Consider the following 25,188-nt stretch of genomic DNA (forward strand, 5'->3'; position numbering starts at 1 on the left):
CCAAATTTGCTGGCATATTGAGTGCAACACTTTGACAGCATCATCTTTCAGGATTTGAAATAGCTCAACTGGAATGCCATCACCTCCAAGAGCTTTGTTTGTAGTGATGCTTTCTAAGGCCCACTTGACTTCACATTCCAGAATGTCTGGCCCTAGATGAGTGATCACACCACCGTGATTATCTGGGTCGTGAAGATCTTTTTTGTACAGTTCTTCTGTGTATTCTTTCCACCTCTTCTTAATATCTTCTGCTTCTGTTAGGTCCATACAATTTCTGTCCTTTATTGAGCCCATCTTTGCATGAAATATTCTCTTGGTATCTCTGATTTTCTTGAAGAGATCTCTAGTCTTTCCCATTCTGTTCTTTTCCTCTGTTTCTTTGCATTGAGTGCTGAAGAAGGCTTTCTTATCTCTTCTTGCTATTCTTTGGAATTCTGCATTCAGATGCTTATATCTTTCCTTTTCTCCTTTGCTTTTGGTTTCTCTTCTTTTCACAGCTATTTATAAGGCCTCCCCAGACAGCCATTTTGGTTTTTGGCATTTCTTTTCCCTGGGGATGGTCTTGATCCCTGTCTCCTGTACAATGTCACAAACTTCATTCCATAGTTCATCAGGCACTCTATCTATCAGATCTAGGCCCTTAAATCTATTTCTCACTTCCACTATAAAATCATAAGGGATTTGATTTAGGTCATACCTGAATGGTCTAGTGGTTTTCCCTACTTTCTTCAATTTAAGTCTGAATTTGGTAATAAGGAGTTCATGATCTGAGCCACAGTCAGCTCCTGGTCTTGTTTTTGCTGACTGTATAAAGCTTCTCCATCTTTGGCTGCAAAGAATATAATCAGTCTGATTTCGGTGTTGCCCATCTGGTGATGTCCATGTGTAGAGTCTTCTCTTGTGTTGTTGGAAGAGGGTGTTTGCTATGACCAGTGCATTTTCTTGGCAAAACTCGATTAGTCTTTGGCCTGCTTCATTCCGCATTCCAAGGCCAAATTTGCCTGTTACTCCAGATGTTTCTTGACTTCCTACTTTTGCATTCCAGTCCCCTATAATGAAAAGGACATCTTTTTTGGGTGTTAGTTCTAAAAGGTTTTTTAGGTCTTCATAGAACCGTTCAACTTTAGCTTCTTCAGCGTTACTCGTTGGGGCATAGACTTGGATTACCATGATATTGAATGTTTTGCCTTGGAGACGAACAGAGTAAATGTGTGTAAATGAAAATATTGTAAAGCAATTCTATTTTGGGAATAAAAGTTCGTAATTAAAAATAAACATAATTTTATGTAGGAAAAAGTCACCCTTTGATTTATTTGTTAATTAATCTATGTGTAATAAGGTTTTCCTAAATAAAGTTATGTCAGTGTCTCTCAAATACTATAAAGGGAATATACAAGATTTTTGAAATTTATAACTCAACTTTATTGCTCTTACTAGTTGAAGGAAAATGCCAAAATGGTATCTTAAGGCTTGTATTTGTCATCAAGAAATTTTTATACTTTTTATAAAACAATGAAACCACATTGTAAAGATTGACTGACATGGAACTGAGATGTTATCTGGATTCTTTCTCTTGCCTTTGTTTTGTTGTCGCTGTCATTTTAAAACTCCATTTTGTTCCCCATCCGAAACTACAGATGAATTAGATAAAATCTTCGAGTAATGAAAAGTCAAACTGTTCTTTCACTTCCTGTTCCATTTCATCTTATCCTAATATCACCTTTGGTTGGAAAAGAAGAATTAAGTATTTTGATTAAATGTGTTGCACAAGACTGGAAAGACAGCATTGAAAAATGGAAAGGATATGGCGTCAGGACTGAGAGTGCCCTGGATATAAAATTATAAGAAGCATCTGTTACATGCCAGATACAGTGATAAATGTCATATATATGCATTTTCTTATTTGATTTCACAACAACCCTAGTACTTTATAGGTAATATTTTTAAGAATGAGAGTTTATACTTGGGCAAGTTAAGTGAGAAGTATAGATGTCATCTTTCATGTTAAAAGTAGAGAGAAGAAGCTGTAGTTCTGTGCTTTATTCTCCAGTGGTCATGAGCTGTAGAGAAATCTACATGGGAAGTAACAGCTGATTGCGGCCTATGTGGCACGTGATCTGTAGAGCAAAGAATTTTACATTGAATCTCTGTTTTCAAGGACTGCAACTAGGAAGGAATTATTTTTCTTGGTGTGCCATGAAATCTGAAGTTATTTTGCTAGAGAAACTGTTACTTGTGGTGTTTAGGTTCCAGGTACATTGTTGACTGAACAAACTTTATGAACTGCTCTGAAAAACTAATCACTTATGATTCTGTTTCTTTAGGAATTACATCCTAACTTAAAAAAGAAGTCATCCATAAGTCTTGTATGTAAAGAAATTCACTTTGAAACTAAATTCATAAATCACAAATTTGATTTCAGATACATTACTTAGATCCATGCTTTTATATAATGTTTCTTTCATTTCCTGGCTATTTTAAGAAAGGAAATTCTCATTTATTTATATCTGCATTTTAAAATCATTGCCTGTATTGTATTTATACACTTAATTTCTCTCAGATGAAGCCCTTCATTTCTAAAAGATAGCAGCTTTAACAAGGTAATAATAAAAAAGAACAGGCCCAGAAAATTTGTGGTGTGCTATTCTTTAGTAGAATCTTGAGCAGGTAAGTTGATAAAAATTATTTTATTTTGTGCTGTTCATTTGGGCTCCTCAGGTGGTGCTAGTGGTAAAGAACCTGCCTGCCGATGCAGGTTAGAGGTAAGAGACTCGGGTTCGATCCCTGGGTCCGGAAGATCCCCCTGGAGGAGGCCCTGGCAACCCACTCCAGTATTCTTGCCTGGAGAATCCCATGGACAGAGGAGCCTGGCAGGCTACAGTCCATGGGGTTGCACAGAAATGAGTCACTACTGAAACAACTTAGCACCCACTCACATGCTCTTCATTTAGGCTGGTCTTTCTCATTTAACTGATGTACCAAACCTTGGCTACATCTATTAAATATATCTTAAATAATTGTATTTTTACCAAAAGTATTTTATTTTCTGAACTTACTTTTTGGTTAATAATAATGTAACAGCCAATGGTTAGTCATTTAATAGGCATTTACCGACAGGGGTGCAGTGAAAATGTCACAAATCTTTTTTTGTGTGGTCCAGTGTGAACAAAGGACTGAACATATGTTGCATTTTTATTTATACCCTGATACACACAATAAATTATACAGTGCTTTCCTTCCATACAGTTATAAAGGCTGTATACCCACTTGCACATTAGAGGAATATCTTAATGTTTTTTGAAAGAACTTTATTAAGCAATTGCAAACTTATAGAAAAGTTAAAAGTTGAATATCAATGTCTTTTTGTTTTCCTCAAGAAGTATATAAGAGCAAGTTGCTTATCTGATGCTTCATTACTCTCAACTATGTTAGTATCTATTTCCTGCTAAAAGACGTCCAGCTACATCATTACAGCTATCCAAGTCAGGAAATGAATATTAATGGTATTACTGTTATTCCTATTAAACAGACACTATTCAAATATTTTTCCAGTAACGTCCCTATGACCAAAGGATCCAGTGTAGATGCGCTTACTGCATTTAATCATCATGCTTCTTTAGTTTCTTTCAATCTAGATCAGTTCTCCAGTCTTTCCTTGGCTTTCATAACTACGACATTTTAAAATACCATAGTTATTTTGTAGAAGTTTTCTGTGTTTAGGTTTGTTAAATGTTTTCTGGTGCTAAGACTCAGGATATGCATCTTTGGCAGAAATGTCACAGAAGTGCTGTGTTCTCATTGCATTCTATCAGGTGGCATATTTTGAGTCATCCCATTACTGATGATGTTCACTTCGATCGCTTGATTTTAGGGTGTCTGTCAAGCTTCTCTACTGTATAGTTACTCCTTTTGTTTCCCCCTCTTGTAATTAATATATAATTTTTGTGTGGGATGGGGATACTTTGAAACTAAGTATAATATTTATTAGACTTTCAACTTATTCATTGATTTATTTATATAACAACATGGATTCGTGTTTTATACTTTTACTCAGTGCATTATAATCTGTTAATATCTTGTTTATTTTGAGATTAAAATTGTCTCCGTTTTGGCCAGTGGGGTTACATTCAAGATGGGTCTCTGTCATTTTCCATGTCCTCCTCATTCATTGAGTACTTCCTTGCTTCAGGCATGAAAAGATATTTCAGACTCATCATGTCCTTTACCTGCCCCAGTCCTGGAATCAGCCATTTCTCCAAAGAAGACTGGTTCTTTTTAATAGAAATAATATTTAGAAGACATGGGAGCTTTAGGTAAATTCATTGCTATTAAACTATCACCATTAGTTGTCACTTTTCCTAGGCCCTCTTAGTGGACATACATGTATATATTTTTTGTCATGGATTTCTTAATATCTATATGTTGAAAACCATAAGTTCATACCAGTACATCTAGTTCTAAACCAGTACTAGAGTTCATTCTGCATATTTGTATTTCCTTTCTCTGATAGTGAGAAACCTGTCTTCTATTATCTTTATATTATCTACTGTTTTTATTCTTTGATTAGTCTCCTTAAAAGCAACCATTTTCCCATCTTCCGCACATAATTGCTTTCCTCACCCCACTCAGGTTTTAACTGCACACGCCTGCCTGCCCTCATTACCCCGTGTGGACACCCTCATCAGCCTACCTGTGCTCTGACACCCCATACCCAGCTGCCCCTGTGCTTGGATTTCCTTCTTCCTGGACCCTGATGCACTCCTCTGGTTTACCAGATGTGTGAATGGCTTCCTCACTCCTCTCAAGCTGACACCCATGGCTGGACCACCCCTGAAATGTGCACGCTTCTCTTACTCTCCTTCGATTCTGACACCTCACTTGGGCAGCCACTGCACATAGATGCCCTCCTTGCTCTACCTGGACCCCAACTCTCCATGCCAGGCCAACCGCTGAGAAGAAATTCCCCTTGGGTTCTAGGTTCGCCGTGTGATCCATCGTCCTCAGCCCATTCAGGCTCTGCAGCCTCATGCCAGGAAGCTTTCTCACCCTTCTTATCCTGCCCGGCTCCAGCACCTAGCTCTGCCCACTACTGTTCCCCTCCCCCCAACTCCTGGCACCCCATCTTGGTGGGCTTCACATAATGGCTTACAACTGTAAGGAAAGGGAGAAGGGGAAGGGTCAAGGGTTTATTATTAAATTATTTAAGTTGTGCTCCAAAGTGTTTTATTCAGAGGATCAGTTTGCTGATTACTATAATGAAAACCAGAGTATGTGACATACAAAAATCATTTTATTAGGATGGTTTTTAAATTACTTGAGTTTACTTATATGCTCTGAACTACCTCCATTGATTAATTGTTTTAAGATCAAGACAGAGATCAAGAGACTAAAAGTTCCATGTCTATTCCAGGTGATAGCATGCTATAAACCAGGGATCCCCAACCTCCAGAATCTAATGCCTGATGACCTGAGGTGGAATTAATGTAATAATAATAAGTAAAATGCACAATATAAGTAATGTGCTTGAATCATCCTGAAACCATTCCACCCTCCCAGTCTGTAGCAAAATTGTCTTCCACAAAACTGGTCCCTGGTGCCAAAAATGTTGGGGACCACTACTACAAACTATTAGTTTAATATTATCCTGTCCTGACTGGTTTCTTTCATTTGATGTTGTCATTGAATATGGTAATATGAGTAGGAAGGACCTTTACATATGTTCTTATATAAAGCAAAAAAAATTGTAAAAATAATTAAAATGTATAATGACCTTAAATAAACACATATTTATACTTTGACTTTTTTCTTATTTAAAATAGAAGAATCTTCATTTTGGCTTCCCTTATATGGTAACATGTGCTGCCGACTAGTTGCCCAACCAACCTGTATGGCTGAGAATGTATTTGCGGGATTTCTTAATGAGCAGGTTAGAAGACTTTAAATATCCTACAACAATTATAGCTCTAATTTAGATCTTAATGGCAATTGTTTGGCCTTTTGATATTGAGAAGTATTTTTTTATATATATATATAAAATCATCTCTTGAATGGCAGCTTCCTCATTGTTAGACATAGAATAGGAGTTGTGGCTGGGAGTGATAAGGTGGGAAGGGGAAGGGACTTAATGCAATTTTGATGGCCAAGGAGCTGCCTCCCCAGGTTCCTCTGCTTCATTAATAGCAGCAACAGGATAATCGCTAACAGAGGACTACTTGGGGAAACTGATGAGGACTTCTCAAACCTTTCCCATAAAGACCTTTCTGGCAGACAGCTTTCAGCACAGTTTTGGCCTCTAGGCTTCCAAAGCTGCCTCTGTGCAACATACTCCTTATTTATTTATCACTGTAGTTATTTATATTCAGTAAATAATTAATTATGGGCTTAAATGAATCAATAGCTTTTTAAAAAAAGATTCCATTAAGAGGAAAGAAAATTTGCATTTATACAGGGAAGTCCGTGTTCTGAGAACAGAAAGGGAAAGTTATATTTTGAATATTGAGTTATTTTTATAATTTTCCTGAGTCATTCAGTGAATTGCTGTGGAATTCCAAGCACTAATTTTTAATAGGCTAGCTTCTCTTAAATTGCATTGATTTATGATTTTATGTGTATGAGTTATGTGATAATCATTACTTCCCTTATGCATAATACTTCTGAGAATTCGAAACATTTCTTCTCTGATACTAACTTTTTGACTTTAGGCTACTAACTTATTGTATGGTAAATTAATTGGGTAGCTAACATATTAACATCTTTAAAAACTAACTGTTAATTCAAGTATTTTGTTGAGTTTAGAGTTAAGATGATAAATAATGATTTAAACTTGAGAATTTCTTGATTTTTCTTTTTCAGCAAATGGTAGGAGGTCTAATTCGTTGGAGAAGGTTGTATTGTGTTTTAAGAGGGGGTAAACTCTATTGTTTTTACACTCCAGAAGAAATTGAAGCTAAAGTGGAACCAGCTTTGATAGTGTCTATTAACAAGGTAAATAAAATGCTATTTTGAAGATAAAGATATAATATTTTATGGAATTATTGTCTATTACAGTTCACATTATTGTCATCTTATTTACAAAAAAGGGAAGAACTGCTAAAAATAGTTCATAAAGATAATTTAATCTTATTTTTCTATTTATGGAACTTATCTGGTAAAGGAAATACTGTATATTTTCTAAGTGTAATAATTGGAGATCTATACCAGCAAATAGATCTTAAAGCAGAGAATGTGACCTGACGTTAACAGGTGGCTTAAATTTTTTATGAATGTATAAATTAAGAGATCATATAAACATCATGTTACAGTAATATGCTCTTTCTAGTTAATGCTTAAATGAACCCATAAAAATAAATTCCTGAGTATACTTTCTGATTTCTTATGGGATTGATGGACAGTTGTTCAGCCTTCTGCCAGAAGAATACACATACACATAAATATACAGGTTTGATAAAAAGGAGATTATAACATTATAGTTTAAAATTTTTCACCCAGAAATCTGCAGGAAAATTTTTCAGTCTAAGGCAGACTTGTTTTATCTCACCATCTTAAGTTTGTCTATCCTCCAAGTCTAGGGTTTATTAGAGAGTTTTTCTTCCTTCTTTATAGCATCCCAACTCTAGAATTAAATTAGCGTTTCTAGATTAGAAGATCATGTTTTCTTCCTATGAACTTCAATTGTTTCTAGTTGTTTAACTTTGCTTGCCTTCAGTGTGTGGTAAAACATGAGCCATCACATCTGTTAACTGTAATATACATGTTCTACTTGCCTTTAAGTTATCTTTTGAGAAAAAATGTTAGTGTATGTCTATGTCCTGAAAAAACATGTAGATACTGGTCTGCTAGTGTATAAAGATTTAGTTAATTTCTATGATCCTTCCAGTAATGACATTTGATCTGTTTCTGCCCTGCTTTTAGAGATGATGCCACTTTTTCTTAAAGGAAATCCTATAGTGAGACCTTTTATTATATAATTAAGTCCACTTAATTATCTGTTGTATTAGAAAGATTAATGTTGCTCTTAAATAATGCACCTCAAATATTATAACATTGAATTTATTTTCATTTAAAAATTAGGTTAAAGCAAGTATCTTTTTATTATTGGAAAATTGGTGTAATTTTTCCTTTGTTTGTCAACTTTTTGTTGAACAGTGTTCACTTCCCTCCAGAGTTTTTTTGTAAATTTCAGATGTATAGAAAAGTTGAAAGAATAGAAAAATAAAACCTGATACCCATCACCTAGATTATTTATCTGTTCTTAACATTTTACCGCATTTGCTTTCTCTCTAGATACTTAAAAAATATTATTTTTCTGAACCATTTGAAAGTAACCAGCAAGCAGCATGAAATTTCTTTTCTAAAATGTATTAGCATGTTTCTCCTGAAAACAAGGACATTTCCTTCATAACTGTAATATTATTATCATAGTCAATAAATTTAATGTTGATGAAATAATACTATCTAATATACCGAGCAAATTGCCTCAATTGTCTCCAAAATGTTCCAGTTTTTATTTTTTGTTTTATCCAAGACTCCATCAAGGATCACAGGTTGCATCTGGTCACCATGTCATTTGTTTCCTTTTTATCTAAGTTGTACCCTTCACTTGCCATTTTTTAAAAAATTTATCATGACTTGACATTTTTGAAAAGTCCAGGCAAGTTCCCAAATTTGTTTTTGACTAATTGTTTTGCTTTATTCATGTTAAATACTTTTGGCTAGAGCTCTTCTGATACATAGATGATTTTGTGTTACCTGATTTTCACTAGGTAGTTAGGTAATAAAAATGAAGTCCTACCAATTTTTTTCTTGTATGTTGTACAATGGAATATGGATAGCTATAAACTAAATTAAAATGTAATCCAAACAAATGATATTTTAAAAGTTAGATTTGAAAACAGCCTTCAGGATATTCATTTTTACGATCACAGCCCTTTAAGGGAGGCAGAGCAGGTAGGTCAACCCTGTTTTACAGGTATCTTATTTCTGTTTTACAAGAGAAAACCCATACTCAGAGATCGGATAGAACTTGTCTAGCTAGTACATAAAATTATATGGCTCACTTTTTTCCTAATGGGTAAAAAACATAGATTAAAAACTCATGGATTTTTTTTTCTTTATAGGCATACTGCTAGTCTAGATTTGGGAAGCAAAATTAAACTTTGTCCTATCTCAATCCACTTTGAATCAGTTTTGAAAGTAGAAAGTAGCTTTGAAATAAGATTCTCAGTCCAAAGCCAAGTTACCTGTTGGCAGTAACTTATGAATCTATTGAAACTTTACCATTTAAGTTTAAGAGGACAATTATAATAGAACTTTTTGGTTACTGTAGTCAGTGCATCTGTATTTTCTTGTTTGATGATAAGAATCTAATTTCCAAAAAGTGTTTAACAGTATTTACATGGCCTGACTAAATTGACCTTTTTCAATTGACTCATTTTTCCTGTGGTAATAAAGGCTGATGACCTGGCAACTGATGGGATTCTGTAGTCAATCAGCTCTATTATTATGATCACTGAAATCAGCATATTTAGAAATCCCGTGGTGGCTCCACAATTAAGCATTGCAGATTCACAGGAAGATTATTTACTAATAATTTGTATAGACTCAGCCTTAGGCTTGGTATAACATGAGCTGTATTTGACCCTGAGGACTGATGACACAATTACCACTTCCAGTGAATATGCCTATTGTCTAAAGTACCAAAAAGAATTTTAATATTAAATCATAAGGTTAAGGTTGGGAAGATTAATATAATTTAGTTGCTTATTTCAAAAATTAAATTGATGACAAACTGTTAAATTACCTAACTTTGCAATATTTCCATCTTAATTTTCTCCACTGCTGATTCCAGCACTGATTCCTGCCCTTTCTCAGTAGAAATTTTTCCTTTGCATTTCTTACTTAAAAAAATTTTTTGTATGAAAGTATAGTCAATTTACACATGTGTTAGTTTCAGGTATACAGCAAAGTGAATCATTTATACATATACATATATCCACTCTTTTTAGATTCTTTTCCCATATAGGTCATTTACAGTGTATTGAGTAGAGTCCCCTGTGCTATATAGTAGGTCCTTGTTAGTTATCTGTTTTCTATGTACGTGTGTAGACATCAATACCAATATTTCAATTTATCCCTCCTCCTGCTTTTCCCCTGGCAACCATAAGATTATTTTCTACTTCTTTATCTGTGTTGTAAATAAGTTCATTTGTACCACTTTTCCAGATTCCCGAAATGAGCAATACTGTATGATATTTATTTTTAAATATCTAACTTAATGTCTGTCGTGGCTTAGTATCATTGAGTTAGACAAGGCTGTGGTCCGTGTGATCAGATTGGCTAATTTTCTGTGATTATGGTTTCAGTGTGACAGAATGTGGTCCACTGGAGAAGGGAATGGCAAACCTCCAGTATGCTTGCCTTGAGAACCCCATAAACAGTATGAAAAGGCAAAATGATAGGATACTGAAAGAGGAATTCCCTAGGTCAGTAGGTGCCCAGTATGCTACAGGAGATCAGTGGAGAAATAACTCCAGAAAGAATGAAGGGAAGGAGGCAAAGCTAAAACAATACCCAGTTGTGGATGTGACTGGTGATAGAAGCAAGGTCCAATGCTATAAAGAGCAATATTGCATAAGAACCTGGAATGTTAGGTCCATGAATCAAGGCAAATTGAGAGTGGTCAAACAGGAGATGGCAAGAGTGAACATCGACATTCTAGGAATCAGTGAACTAAAATGGACTGGAATGTATGAATTTAACTCTGCTGCTGCTGCTAAGTTGATTCAGTCGTGTCCGACTCTGTGCGACCCCATAAACGGCAGCCTACCAGGCTTGCCGTCCCTGGGATTCTCCAGGCAAGAACACTGGAGTAGGGTGCCATTGCCTTCTCCGAATTTAACTCAGATGGCCATTATATCTACTACTGTGGGCAGGAATCCCTTAGAAGCAATGGAGTAGCCATCACAGTTAACAAAACAGTTGGAAATGCAGTACTTGGATGCAATCTCAAAAACGATAGAATGATCTCTGTTCGTTTCTAAGGCAAACCATTTGATATCACAGTAATCCCAAGGCTGTGCTCCAAAACAGTAACACTGAAGAAGCTGAAGTTGAATGGTTCTATGAAGACCTACAAAACCTTTTAAAACTAACGCCCAAAAAAGATGTCCTTTTCATTATAGGGGACTGGAATGTAAAAGTAGGAAATCAAGAAACACCTGGAGTAACAGGAAAGTTTGGCCTTGGAATATGGAATGAAGCAGGGCAAAGGCTAATAGAGTTTTGCCAAGAGAACGTACTGGTCATAGCAAACACCCTCTTCCAACAACACAAGAGAAGACTCTACACATGGACATCACCAGATGGGCAACACCGAAATCAGACTGATTATGTTCTTTGCAGCCAAAGATGGAGAAGCTCTATACAGTCAACAAAAACAAGACCGGGAGCTGACTGTGGCTCAGATCATGAACTCCTTATTACCAAATTCCAACTTAAATTGAAGAAAGCAGGGAAAACCACTAGACCATTCAGGTATGACCTAAATCAAATCCCTTATGATTTTATAGTGGAAGTGAGAAATAGATTTAAGGGACTAGATCTGATAGAGTACCTGATGAACTATGGAATGAGGTTTGTGACATTGTACAGGAGACAGGGATCAAGACCATCCCCAGGGAAAAGAAATGCAAAAAAGCAAAATGGCTGTCTGGGGAGGCCTTACAAATAGCTGTGAAAAGAGGAGAAGCAAAAAGCAAAGGAGAAAAGGAAAGATATAAGCATCTGAATGCAGAGTTCCAAAGAATAGCAAGAAGAGATAAGAAAGCCTTTCTCAGTGATCGATGCAAAGAAATAGAGGAAAAGAACAGAATGGGAAAGACTAGAGACCTCTTCAAGAAAATTAGAGATCCCAAGGGAACATTTCATGCAAAGATGGGCTCAATAAAGGACAGAAATGGTATGGACCTAACAGAAGCAGAAGGTATTAAGAAGAGGTGGCAATTCTTTTTAATGGCTGGGTAAACCGCTTTCTTATCCATTCATCTGCGGATGGACATCTAGGTTGCTTCCATGTCCTGGCTATTATAAACAGTGCTGCGATGAACATTGGGGTACATGTATTTCTTTCAGTTCTGGTTTACTTGGTGTGTATGCCCAGCAGTGGGATTGCTGGGTCATAAGGCAGTTCTATTTGCAGTTTTTTAAGGAATCTCCACACTGTTCTCCATAGTGGCTGTACTAGTTTGCATTCCCACCAACAGTGTACGAGGGTTCCCTTTTCTCCACACCCTCTCCAGCATTTATTGCTTGTAGACTTTTGGATTGCAGCCATTCTGACTGGCTTGAAATGGTATCTCATTGTGGTTTTGATTTGCACTTCTCTGATAATGAGTGATGTTGAACATCTTTTCATGTGTTTGTTAGCCATCTGTATGTCTTCTTTGGAGAAATGTCTATTTAGTTCTTTGGCCCATTTTTTGATTGGGTCGTTTATTTTTCTGAAATTGAGCTGCAGGAGTTGCTTGCATATTTTTGAGATTAGCTGTTTGTCAGTTGCTTCATTTGATATTATTTTCTCCCATTCCGAAGGCCGTCTTTTCACCTTGTGTATAGTTTCCTTTGTTGTGCAGAAGCTTTTAATTTTAATTAGGTCCCATTTGTTTATTTTTGCTTTTATTTCCAGTATTCTGGGAGGTGGGTCATAGAGGATCCTGCTGTGATTTATGTTGAATCCATTTGAATCAGTTCTAATGAGGTGGTTGAAACTGGAGCCGATTATACAGAGTGAAGTAAGCCAGAAAGAAAAACACCAATATAGTATACTAACACATATATATGGAATTTAGAAAGATGGTAAGAATAACCCTGTATGCAAGACAGCAAAAGAGACACAGATGTATAGAACAGTCTTTTGGACTCTGGGAGAGGGAGAGGGTGGGATGATTTGGGAGAATGGCATTGAAACATGTATAATATCATATAAGAAACAAATCTCTCTAAAGACAGAGAGTGGCTAAATGGATAAAAAACAAGACCCAATCATGCTTCCTATGAGAGTCTCATTTTAGTTTTAAGGATACACATGAAGGATACACACTTTTAAGTGAATGGATGGCAAAAAAAAAAAAAACACCGAACCGCCAGTCTAGGTTCGATGCAGGATACAGGATGCTTGGGGCTGGTGCAATGGGATGACCCAGAGGGATGGTATAGGGAGGGAGGTGGGAGGGGGGTTCAGGATTGGGAACATATGTACACCCGTGGCAGATTCATGTTGAAGTATGGCAAAACCAATACAATACTGTAAAGTAAAAAGAATAAATAAATTTTAAAAATAAATAAATAATAATAAAAAAGAAGAGGTGGCAAGAATACACAGAAGAACTGTACAAAAAAAAAATATCCTCATGACCAAGATAATCACGATGGTGTGATCACTCACCTAAAGCCAGACATCCTGGAATGTGAAGTCAAGTGGGCCTTAGACAGCATCAGTAAGAACAGAGCTAGTGGAGGTGATGAAATTCCAGTTGAGCTGTTTCAAATCCTGAAAGATAATGCTGTGAAAGTGCTGCACTGAATATGCCAGCAAATTTGGAAAGTTCAGCAGTGGCCATAGGACTAGAAAATGTCAGTGTTCATTCTAATCCCTAAGAAAGGCAATGTCAAAGAATGGTCAAACTACCACACAATTCCATTCATCTCACATGCTAGTAAAGTGATGCTCAAAATTCTCCAAGCCAGACTTCAGCAATACGTGAACTTCCAGATGTTCTAACTGGTTTTAGGAAAGGCAGAGGAACCAGAGATCAAATTGCCAACATCCGCTGGATCATGGAAAAAGCAAGAGAGTTCCAGAAAAACATGTATTTCTGCTTTATTGACTATGCCAAAGCCTTTGACTGTGTGGAACACTATAAACTATGGAAAATTCTGAAAGAGATGGGAATACCAGACCACCAGACCGCCTCTTGAGAAACCTTTATGCAGGTCAGGAAGCAACAGTTAGAACTGGACATGGAATAACAGATTGATTCCAAATAGGAAAAGGAGTACGTCAAGGCTGTAATATTGTCATCCTGCTTATTTAACTTCTATGCAGAGTACATCATGAGAAATGCTGGGCTGGAAGAAGCACAAGCTGGAATCAAGATTGCTGGGAGAAATATCAATAACCTCAGATATGCAGATGACACCACCCTTATGGCAGAAAGTGAAGAGCAACTAAAAAGCCTCTTGCTGAAAGGGAAAGAGGAGAGTGAAAAAGTTGGCCTAAAGCTCATCATTCAGAAAATGACGATCATGGCAGCTGGTCCCATCACTTCATGGCAAATGGATGGAGGAACAGTGGAAACAGTGTCAGACTTTATTTTTCTGGGCTGCAAAATCACTGCAGATGGTGGTTGCAGCCATGAAATTGAAAGACGCTTACTGCTTAGAAGGAAAGTCATGACCAACCTAGATAGCATATTCAAAAGCAGAGATATTACTTTGCCAACAAAGGTCCGTCTAGTCAAGGCTATGGTTTTTCCAATGGTCATGTATGGATGTGAGAGTTAGACCTGTGAAGAAAGCTGAGTGTGGAAGAATTGATGCTTTTGAACTGTGGTGTTGGAGAAGACTCCTGCGAGTCCCTTGGACTGCAAGGAGATCCAACCAGTCCATCCTAAAGGAGACCAGTCCTGGGTGTTCATTGGAAGAACTGTTGTTGAAAATGAAACTTCAATACATGGCCACCTGACTCATTTGAAAAGACCCTGATGCTGGGAAAGATTGAGGGCAGGAAGAGAAGGGCATGACAGAGGATGAGATGGTTGGATGGCATCACCGAGTCAATGGACATGAGTTTGGGTAAACTCCCGGAATTGGTGATGGACAGGGAGGCCTGGCGTGTTGCATTCCATGGGGTTACAAAGAGTTGGACATGACCGAGTGACTGAATTGAACTGGGTATATGCCCAGGAGCGGAATTGCTCGATCGTGTGATATCTTTATTTTCAGTTTTTTAAGAAACCTCCATACTGTTCTTCACAGTGGTTCTACCAACGTATATTCCCACACAGGACAGGAGAGTTTCCTTTTCTCCACTCCCTCTCAAGTTTATTGTTTGTAGATTTTTTGATGGCGACCATTCTGACCAGGGGAGGCTTCCTTGGTGGCTCAGATGGTAAAGAATATGCCTGCAATCCAGGAGACCTGGGATTTGATCCCTGGTCGGGGAGATATCCTGGAGAAGGGAATGGCTAACTACTCCAGTATTCTTGCCTGGAGAATTCCATGGATAGAGGAGCCCGCTCGATGGGCTATAGTCCATGGAGTCGCAAAGAGGCTAACGTGACTGAGTGATCAACACTTTCACTTTGATTCTGACCAGTGTGAGGTGATAGCTCATTGTAGTTTTGATTTGCATTTCTCTAATAATTAGTTATGTTGGGCATATTTTCACATGCTTTTTTGGTGATCTGTTTGTTTTCTTTGGAGAAATGTCTATCTAGAGCTTCTGTCCATTTTTTAATTGGGTTTTTTTGTTGTGTGTTTTTTTTTTTTAATTGAACTGCATGTGTTTTTTGTCTATTTGTCAGTCTCATTGTTTGCAAATATTTTCTCCCATTCTGTGGGTATTCTTTTAGTTCTGTTTATGGTTTCCTTTGCTATACAAAAGCTTTTAAGTTTAATTAGGTCTCATTTGTTTATTTTTGTTTCTATTTTCATTACTTCTAGGATGTTGTTCAAAAATATTGCTTTGATTTACGTCAGAGAGTGTTTTGCCTGTGTATTCCTCTAAGAGTCTTACAGTATTCGACCTTACATTTAGGTCTTTAATCTATTTTGAGTTTATTTTTTTGTATAGTGTGAGGGAGTATTGTAATTTCATTCTTTTACATGTAGCTGTCCAGTTTTTCCAGCACCACTTATTGAAGCCACTTTCTTTTCTCCATTGTATAGTCTCGTCTCCTTTGTAATAGATTAGATCGACCAGACATGTGTGGGTTTATCTCTGACTTGCTATCCGGTCCATTGGTCTGTATTTCTGTTTTTATGCCAGTACCGTACTGCTTTGATTACTGTAGCTCCTTGACTTGATGGACTATTTCCTTCTCCATGTTGGGGAAAGTTTCAACTATAATCTCTTCAAAAATTTTCTCATACCCTTTCTTTTTCTCTTCTTCCTCTGGGACCCCTATAATTTGAATGTTGGTGTCCTTGATATTATACCAGAGGTCTTTGAGACTATCCTCAGTTTTTTTCATTCTTTTTTACTTTACTGTGCTCTTCAGAAATTATTTCCACCATTTTATCTTCCAGCTCACTGATTTGTTCTTCTGCTTCAGATATTCTTCTATTGATTCCTTCTGGAGTATTTTTAATTTCAGTAATTGTGTTGTTTGTCTCTCTATGTTTATTCTTTAATTCTTCTAGGTCTTTGTTAATTGATTCTTGCATTTTCTCCATTCTGTTTTCAAGGTTTTTCATCATCTTTACTATCATTTTCTGAATTCTTTTTTAGGTAGTTTGCCTATTTTCATTTATTTGGACTTCTGTGTTTCTAGCTTGTTCCTTCATTTGTGTAGTATTTCTCTGTCTTTACATTATAATTTTTTTTAACTTACTGTATTTGAGGTCTCTTTTCCCCAGGCTTCAAGGTTGAATTCTTTCTTCCTTTTGGTTTCTGCCCTCCTAAGTTTGGTCCATTGGTTTGTGTGAGCTTCATATAGCATAAGATTTTGTTGTTGTTGTTTGTTTTGATTTTCCTCTGATGGACAAGGCTGAGTGAGGTGGTGATCCTGTCTGCTGATGATTGGGTTTGTATTTTTGTTTCATTTGTTGTTTAGATGAGGTGTCATGTACAGGGTGCTTCTGGTGGTTGGGTGATGCCAGGTCTTATATTCAAGGGGTTTCCTTTGTGTGAGTTCTCACTATTTGATACTCCTGAGGGTTAGTTCTCTGGTAGTCTAGGATTTTGTAGTCAGTGCTCCCACTCCAAAGGCTCAGGGCTTGATCTCTGGTCAGGAATGAAGATTTCAGAAGTGGTTTGTTATGGCATTAAGTGAGATTAAAACACATACCCCAATACGAGAAAAGCTGAATCCCATACAAATGGCAGTTACAAAATCAGTCGAATAATAATTAAAATAATGGAATATACATACATACATATATATATATGAGAAGGCAATGGCACCCCACTCCAGTACTCTTGACTGGAAAATCCCACGGACAGAGGAGCCTGGAAGGCTGCGGTCTGTGGGGTCACTAAGAGTCGGACAAGACTGAGCGACTTCACTTTCACTTTTCGCTTTCATGCATTGGAGAAGGAAATGGCAACCCACTCCAGTGTTCTTGCCTGGAGAATCCCAGGGATGGGGGAGCCTGGTGGGCTGCCGTCGATTCGGTCTCCCAGAGTCGGACACGACTGAAGCGACTTAGCAGCAGCAGCACATATATATATACACACACACACACACACATAGACCCATAATCAAAATCAAAACAGTCCAGCAAAAATAAAGTACAGTAGATTGTTCTGGCAAACAAAGGAAATAAAAAATTACATCTACCAGTTAGACAAAACTAACTAAAGCACAAACTGGAAAATAAAACTAAAGCAAGGTGCCAAGTGGGGAATAAAGCAATGCAAACAAAACCAACAAATATGTTGAAAGGAAAGGAAAGAAAGAATATATATGCAAAATTAAATAGAGGTAGATACATTTTTTATTAAAGCAATTTTTAATTATTTTTCAATTTATAAGATTATTCATATTTATAGAAAAGTTGTAAAAAAAAAAAAAACCTCAGTGAATGCTTGTGTATCATCTAGAGTCACCCATTAACATTTAGTATTTGCTTTATCTCTTTATTTTTCTTTTTTGGGGAGTGGGTTAAACACTTTATGTAGTATTTAGTTTTTAATCAGCTTTATGGTTGTAAAGTTTATATAAAATAAAATTCACCAATTTTAAGGGTATAGCAGTGAAGTCGCTCAGTTTTGTCTGACTCTTTGCGACCCCATGGACTGTAGCCTGCCAGGCTCCTCTGTCCATCGGATTTTCTGGGCAAGAATACTAGAGTGGGTTGCCATTTCCTTCTCCAGGGGGATCTTCCCAACCCAGGGATCAAACCCAAGTCTCCGGCATTGCAGGCAGACTCCTTACCCTCTGAGTCACCAGGGAAGTCTTTAAGGGTATAGTTTGATAATTTTGACAAATAAGATACACTTATGTAATCATTATTACAATCATTATTGGATTATTGTTTGTTTAGATCTTTTTTATGAGAACATTAAGTCAATTCTCTTAGAAAGTTTCACTTATACAGTACTGTTATCAACTATAGTCACCATGATTTACATTAGATTATTGGACCTAATTTACCTGAAAGTTTTATGAAGTCTTTTATCTATTTTTTTTGTGGAGACGTTTGAACATAAGTCTCCAGTATTGATAATTCATCCCTGAATATTTCAACAGGAGCCTCTCAAATTATATATATTTATATGTATAGAATTACGTGTGTATATATAATTATATCATCCCAGCTGGGCAAATTAGGAGGGTTTCCTATATATCATCTAATATCCAGTCCATAATCATGTTCCCCCATTGTTGCTAAAATATCTTTTTAGTTTTCGCTTTCAATCTAGGCCAATTCAACAATTATGCATCCTAACTTCTTCTAAACTGTAAATTAGGTCTAGAGACTTGATTAAATTCATTTTATACATTTTTATTAAAATATTTCAGGGATGTCAGATTCTTTATAGAACATTATGTTCAGAGTCACATGATGTCAGGTTGTCTCAATATTGGCAATGACAAGTTTAATGACTTGATTAAGGTGATGACTACTAGCTCTCTTCAAAATAAAGGTTAACTTTTGTCTTTATAGTTAGCAAGTAGTCATTCTGATGATTTAGCCAGAGTGTAAATATGTTTGTTGTCCAACAATCTTTCACATGGTTTTAATGAACTGATTTCCCTTATCTAGATCAGTTATTACTTTGGAGATTGCATATATTTTTCTCCCTACTGTGCTTCCTCTATATGTGTTAGCTGAGGCTCTTTTGTAAAGAAGAATGAATTATGTCACTCCTGAAAAGGCTAGACGCATGTTTAATGTTAATGACTGATTTTCAGAATAAGGAGTTGGTCTTACATGTTGACATTATATTGACATTGGCAACATGTATTAGAGTAGAATTACCTCCCCCAGATGTAGCATAAGAGTGTCATTTCTATTGTCCTGTCCCACCTCCAATATTATGATAAACTCATAAATTTCAATCCATGCAGTCTACTCAGTGTTTTAAATTACTTGGTTTTTAAATATAAGGTAAGTAAGTAAGTGAAGTCGCTCAGTCGTGTCTGACTCTTTGTGACACTATGGGCTGTAGCCCACCAGGCTCCTCCATCCATGGGATTTTTCTGGGCAAGAATACTGGAATGGGGTGCCATTTTCTTCTCCAGGGGATCTTCCTGACCCAGGGATTGAACCCTCGTCTCCCACATTGTAGGCAGACTCTTTACTGTCTGAGCCGTGAGGGAAGTATAACGTAGATGTTTTAGTTATTTTGCTTACTTTGTAAGTTTCTAAGGGAAGATGTGCTATTAATGTGTTCTTAAATAGGATCATTGATAAATGCCAAGTTGGTATTTTCTCATAGGTAGGAAATGGCAACCCACTCCAGTGTTCTTGCCTGGAGAATCCCAGGGACGGCGGAGCCTGGTGGGCTGCTGTCTGTGGGGTCGCACAGAGTCGGACACGACTGAAGCGACTTAGCAGCAGCAGCAGCAGTAGAGCAGATAAGCACCACGTAAAACTTTTAAGAATAGTGTTTTTGTTTCACTTGTTAGTGTATTTCCAATACTGGGTCTCTAAGATCTTTCTTTTTATGGTTAATAATGTTAAATATCAAATACAAAGTAAAATTCCTTTCTTTGATTGTCTTTTCTCATGATTTAGAAAATAGTAATTTTGCTTAATGCTACTTTAAAAATTATGTGAAAGCATAAATTTTACAGTTGCTAAGGTATATAAATAATAGCTCTGCTATTTTGATCATAGGGTCTTTTCTATGACTATAATTCTTGTCCTTCTAAATGGCATTTCCTGTAAGGCTAAGTCAGTTCATTAATTTTCGGAGGGAGCCATCTGTGGAAATAGTCACATTAAGAAAAGAAAAGCCTAAAAGCTATTCCCCTTTTCTTTTCAATCCAAATTTGAAAGGATGATTTACTTCAAAGTGATTGTTTAACTTCAAAAAACTTCCCTATGAATGTTGTTGAGCTAGACATCCTCAATAAAGGGTACTTAACTGGAGCCACTGAATCTCCTATACATTGTTGAAAGCATTTTATTAGCCAAAGTTTTATCCATTGCCAGTGGGGTGGGGAGGGGAATGGAAAAGAAGTGTGAGTCTTTGAGATCAATAGTCTTTTCTTGATTTAAATACTATGCATGACTTCATTTTAATGAATAATAAAATCTGTACTAAACAAGTCAATAACACTAGTTGGTGTGATAATCCTTTGTTAAATTGTCTTGAAATGACTTTTAATCATTATATTTATCATGGACCCTAGCAAGTAAAATTATCATGAAGCACATGGGATTTTCTTCTGATTATGTTAGTCCTTTTAATGTATGAACCCTATCAACTATTTAGATTGTCCTTTAATAAATACAGCAAAAATAATTTTTTAAGCAACCTTTTTCTTCGGAGTTTGCATTTGATTTCATTGACATAAATTGAAAATAATTACATCACACTAATACTAATTACACCCAGTACTTATTTTAACTTATGCTTATGCTTTATTTCAAACATTCCGTGCCATATGTTTGTAGAAGGTATACTTTCTTTGTCATTAGAGTATGTATAAGTCCTAAAGCTTGTTTTTAGCCATCAACAATTTTGTCTTCATACCTGATTAATAAGAGTCTAGCCCAGACATCTTTCAAAGAACTCACTTATCTTTACAACATGTTTCTGAGGAAGATGTGAGTGGAATCTTATCTCCGTATTATAAGAAAGCAGGCAGTTCATTTTTGTAGTTGTATTTTATGGGTTTTTTTTTTTTTTGGGAAAAAAATTTCAAGACAATCTGTAGAAAGAATATTACCTCCACCATAGGATTATTTTGAAGCAAATTCTAGCAATCATATCATTTTACTTGTATATATTACTATTGCCATACTTAAGAAAATCTATAGTTATATATAAAGATAATATGTTATCAAAAATCCAGACAGTGTTCAAATTTCTATCTTGTGATTTTTTTAACAGCTGTTTAAATCAGGATCCAAATAAGGCCCATATACTGCAGTTGACTGATTAGGTCTCCTAAATTTCTTAATCAGTTGGCATTCATTCCACCATCACCCTGCTTTCTCTCTTACATATACACACACAAAATTACAATTTGTTTGTTGAAGAAGTTTGGTCATTTATCTTACACAGTTTTCATAGTCCAGAGTTTGCTGATTGCATCTTCAAGTTGTCTTTTTTCTTTCTGTTTCTGAAGCAGGTTTAGGTTTGTTCATTGGTTAGTTTTCATTCCAATCCCAAAGAAAGACAGTGCCAAAGAATGTTCAAACTACTGTGCAGTGGTGCTCATTTCACATGCTAGCAAGGTAATGCTCAAAGTCCTTCAGCCTAGACTTCAACAGTATGTGAACCAAGAACTTCCAGACATACAACTGGATTTAGAAAAGGCAGAGGAACCAGAGATCAAATTGCCAACATCCACTGGATCATGGAAAAAGCAAGAGAGTTCCAGAAAAACATCTACTTCTGCTTCATTGACTACACTAAAGCCTTTGTGTGATTCACAATAAACTGTCTAAAATTTTTCAAGAGATGCGAATACCAGACCATCTTACCTGCCTCCTGAGAAACCTTTATGCAGGTCAAAAAGCAACAGGTAGAACTGAACATGGAACAACAGACTGGTTAAATTTGGAAAGGAATACATCAAGGCTGTATATCATTACTCTGCTTATTTAACTTCTGTGCAGAGTACATCATGTGAAATGTCAGGCTGGATGAATCACAAGCTGGAATCAAGATTGCCAGGAGAAATATCAGCAACCTCAAATATGCAGATGATACCTCCCTAATGGCAGAAAGAGAAGAGGACTTAAAAAGTCTCTTGATGAGGGTGAGTGAAAGAGGAGAGTGAAAAAGCTGGCTTGAACCTCAGCATTCATAAAACTGAAATCATGGCATCCAGTCCCATCATTTCATGGCAAATAGATGGGGAAAAAGTGGAAAGTGACAGATTTTATTGTCTTGGGCTTCAGATCACTGTGGACAGTGATTGCAATCATGAAATTAAAAGATGCTTGCTCCTTAGGAAAAAAGCTATGACAAACCTAGACAGCTTATTAAAACACAGAGACATCACTTTGACAGCAAAGGTCCTTGTAGTTAAAGCGATGGTTTTTCCAGTAGTCATGTACAGATGTGGGAGTTGGACTATAAAGAAAGCTGAGCACTGAAGAATTGAGGCTTTTGAACTGTGGTGTTGGAGAAGACTCTTGAGAGTCCCTTGGACAGCAAGGAGATCAAACCAGTCAATCCTAAAGGAAATTAACCCTAAATATTCATTGGAAGGACTGATGCTGAAGCTGCAATACTTTGGTCTCCTGATGCAAAGAGCAGACTCATTGGAAAAGACCCCGATGCTGGGAAAGATTGAAGGCAAAAGGAGAAGGGGGCGACAGAGGAGGAGTTGGTTGGATGACGTCACCAACTCAATGAATATGAGTTTGAGCAAACTCTGGGAGATAATGAAGGACAAATGAAGCCCACTGTGCTGCAGTCCATGGGGTCACAAAGAATCGGATATGACTTGGTGACTAAGCAATAACAACAGTAGGTTGGTTGGTAAGAATATATGTGACTGTTTTTATCAAGAGACGTATAATACTGTCTGAGTCTTCCAGTCATGTTAATGTCTGTTGATGAACATTATAAATTCTTTATTTCATCAGGGATTCCAAACTGGTGCTATTTTTAACATTCTTTCTTCATTTATTTGCTGGCGTATCTCAGCTTTATCAGCTATTAGGTTGAAGGACAATTCTTAAAGGAAAGGCGGGATAAATGCTTGTATCTTTGCATTTGTATACTTCATTGTTGTTTAGTCACTCAGTCGTGTCCGACCCTGCAGCATACCCATGGACTGCAGGATACCAGGCTTCCCTATCCTTCACCATATCCCAGAGCTTGCTCAAACTCATGTCCTTTGACTTTGTGATGCCATCCAACCATTTCATCCTCTATCGTCCACTTCTCCCCCTGCCTTCAATCTTTCTCAGCATCAGGGTCTTTTCTAATCAGTCAACTCTCTGTATCAGGTGACCAAAGGTTTGGAGCTTCAGCATCAGTCCTTCCAATGAATATTCAGGGTTGATTTCCTTTAGGGTTGACTGGGTTGATCTCCTTGCAGTCCAAGAAGCTCTAAAAGTCTTCTCCAACAGTTAATACACTAGTTATCAAACCTATGAGGTGGTTCCCCAGCATCCTTCAGAGGTGATCAATGAGTTAGTTTTTAAATATCATATAAATTTGTGGATTTAAAGACTTTCCATGCATCAGACCATTTCTGTAGTAATTCTTATTGATGTTCAGTTGCCCTCTAATTGGCTCTGGAAGCGTCTTCAAGTTTACTCTTGAGTCTTTTTGATACAACCTTAGTAATCTTTGATTTCTGGTAGGAAAGATGTTCCAGGCTTATCCTATTTCTTGAGCCAGGCTGGAAATGAACCAGAGTTCTCTAAAGAATTCTGATTTCATTTAATAGAAAAGAATATTTAAAAACCATAGTATATAGTATAAAAATCGGAGTATATAGTAGACATTTTAAAAGTCACATATTCAAAAGTAAGATTAACAAGTTATAAATCTATTTCTGATATGGTATTTTTCCATTACCACAGAAATGGAGAAATTAAAGTACAGTTTTAACTCAAAATAATGAAAAACTTTTTGACTTAATTGTATTTTGTTACAAAATTGACTTCTCAGATTATATTTGTATTATTCTAAAGCCTCTCAAATCAGCTAAAAGTTTTGGAATTAGCAAAAGCAAAACAAGAAATTGACCTTGGAGAGAACACTTATCTCAGAACATGCTTCCTCATCTATAAAAACTGACTATGGGTTATCTCTAGGATCTGAGTCTTTCAGTAGCAAACTTTTAATTGCTATCTGAGTGATTCTTTTGTTATGCATTTATTCATCAAATATTTTTCAATCAGTTAGTGGGTACCAGGCAATATTTTAGTTGGTGTAAATAATGGGGGCAACAATACCCACATTGCTTGCCTTCATACCCTGCTGAGAGGAGAAACTCACCACATGTATACATTGTGTGAGCCCATAGTGATAACAGTCCTAAAATGCACCATGTATGTATCTTCTAATTCATTCTTTGTTGGGAAGTGACGTCCTGAGCACTATTACTGATACTTTTTCCACAGTGAAAAACTGATTGCATGAACTTTCTGACATTATCAGAAACTTTTTAATCACTTTTTCTTTGATATACATTTTATTGGTTGAAAAAAGTTTCTCATTAGTTAAATTATTTTGGATGATAACATATTGAAGTTAATTCAGATGATATCTTCTGTTTCCTTTGTACCTTTAAAGATCCTCTCGTGTTATAAAGATTTAGTGGTACTTATGGCTCTAGTACTCTTGCCTGGAAAATCCCATGGATGGAGGAGCCTGGTAGGCTGCCGTCCATGGGGTCGCTAAGAGTCAGACACGACTGAGCGACTTCACTTTCACTTTTCACTTTCAAGCATTGGAGAAGGAAATGGCAAACCACTCCAGTGTTCTTGCCTGGAGAATCCCAGGGACAGGGGAGCCTGGTGGGCTGACGTCTATGGGGTCGCACATGGTCGGACACAACTGAAGCAACTTAGCAGCAGCAGCATGGCTATCAGCCATTGGAAGGGCTGATGCTGAAGCTCAAACTCCAATACTTGGGCCACCACATGCAAAGAGTTGACTCATTGGAAAAGACCCTGATTCTGGGAGGGATTAGGGGCAGGAGGAGAAGGGGACAACAGAGGATGAGATGGCTGGATGGCATCACTGACTCGATGGACATGAGTTTGGGTAAACTCCGGGAGTTGGTGATGGATAGGGAGGCCTGGCATGCTGCAATTCATGGG

At 36.8% G+C, this 25,188-nt stretch overlaps 1 protein-coding gene across 1 annotated transcript in view; it reads left to right on the forward strand.

The window, feature by feature from the left end:
- The window catches only part of RTKN2 (rhotekin 2), a 127,231-nt gene that overhangs the window by 80,344 nt on the left and 21,699 nt on the right, over nucleotides 1–25,188 (forward strand). Inside the window, exons 8-9 of the mRNA XM_040242297.1 lie at nucleotides 5,820–5,926; nucleotides 6,853–6,984. Coding sequence (XP_040098231.1) covers nucleotides 5,820–5,926; nucleotides 6,853–6,984 — 239 coding nt within the window. The remainder of the gene's footprint in view (nucleotides 1–5,819; nucleotides 5,927–6,852; nucleotides 6,985–25,188) is intronic.

This window comes from Oryx dammah, unplaced genomic scaffold (assembly GCF_014754425.2).
Source record: "Oryx dammah isolate SB20612 unplaced genomic scaffold, SCBI_Odam_1.1 HiC_scaffold_6, whole genome shotgun sequence".
In the NCBI taxonomy this organism is placed as follows: domain Eukaryota; kingdom Metazoa; phylum Chordata; class Mammalia; order Artiodactyla; family Bovidae; genus Oryx; species Oryx dammah.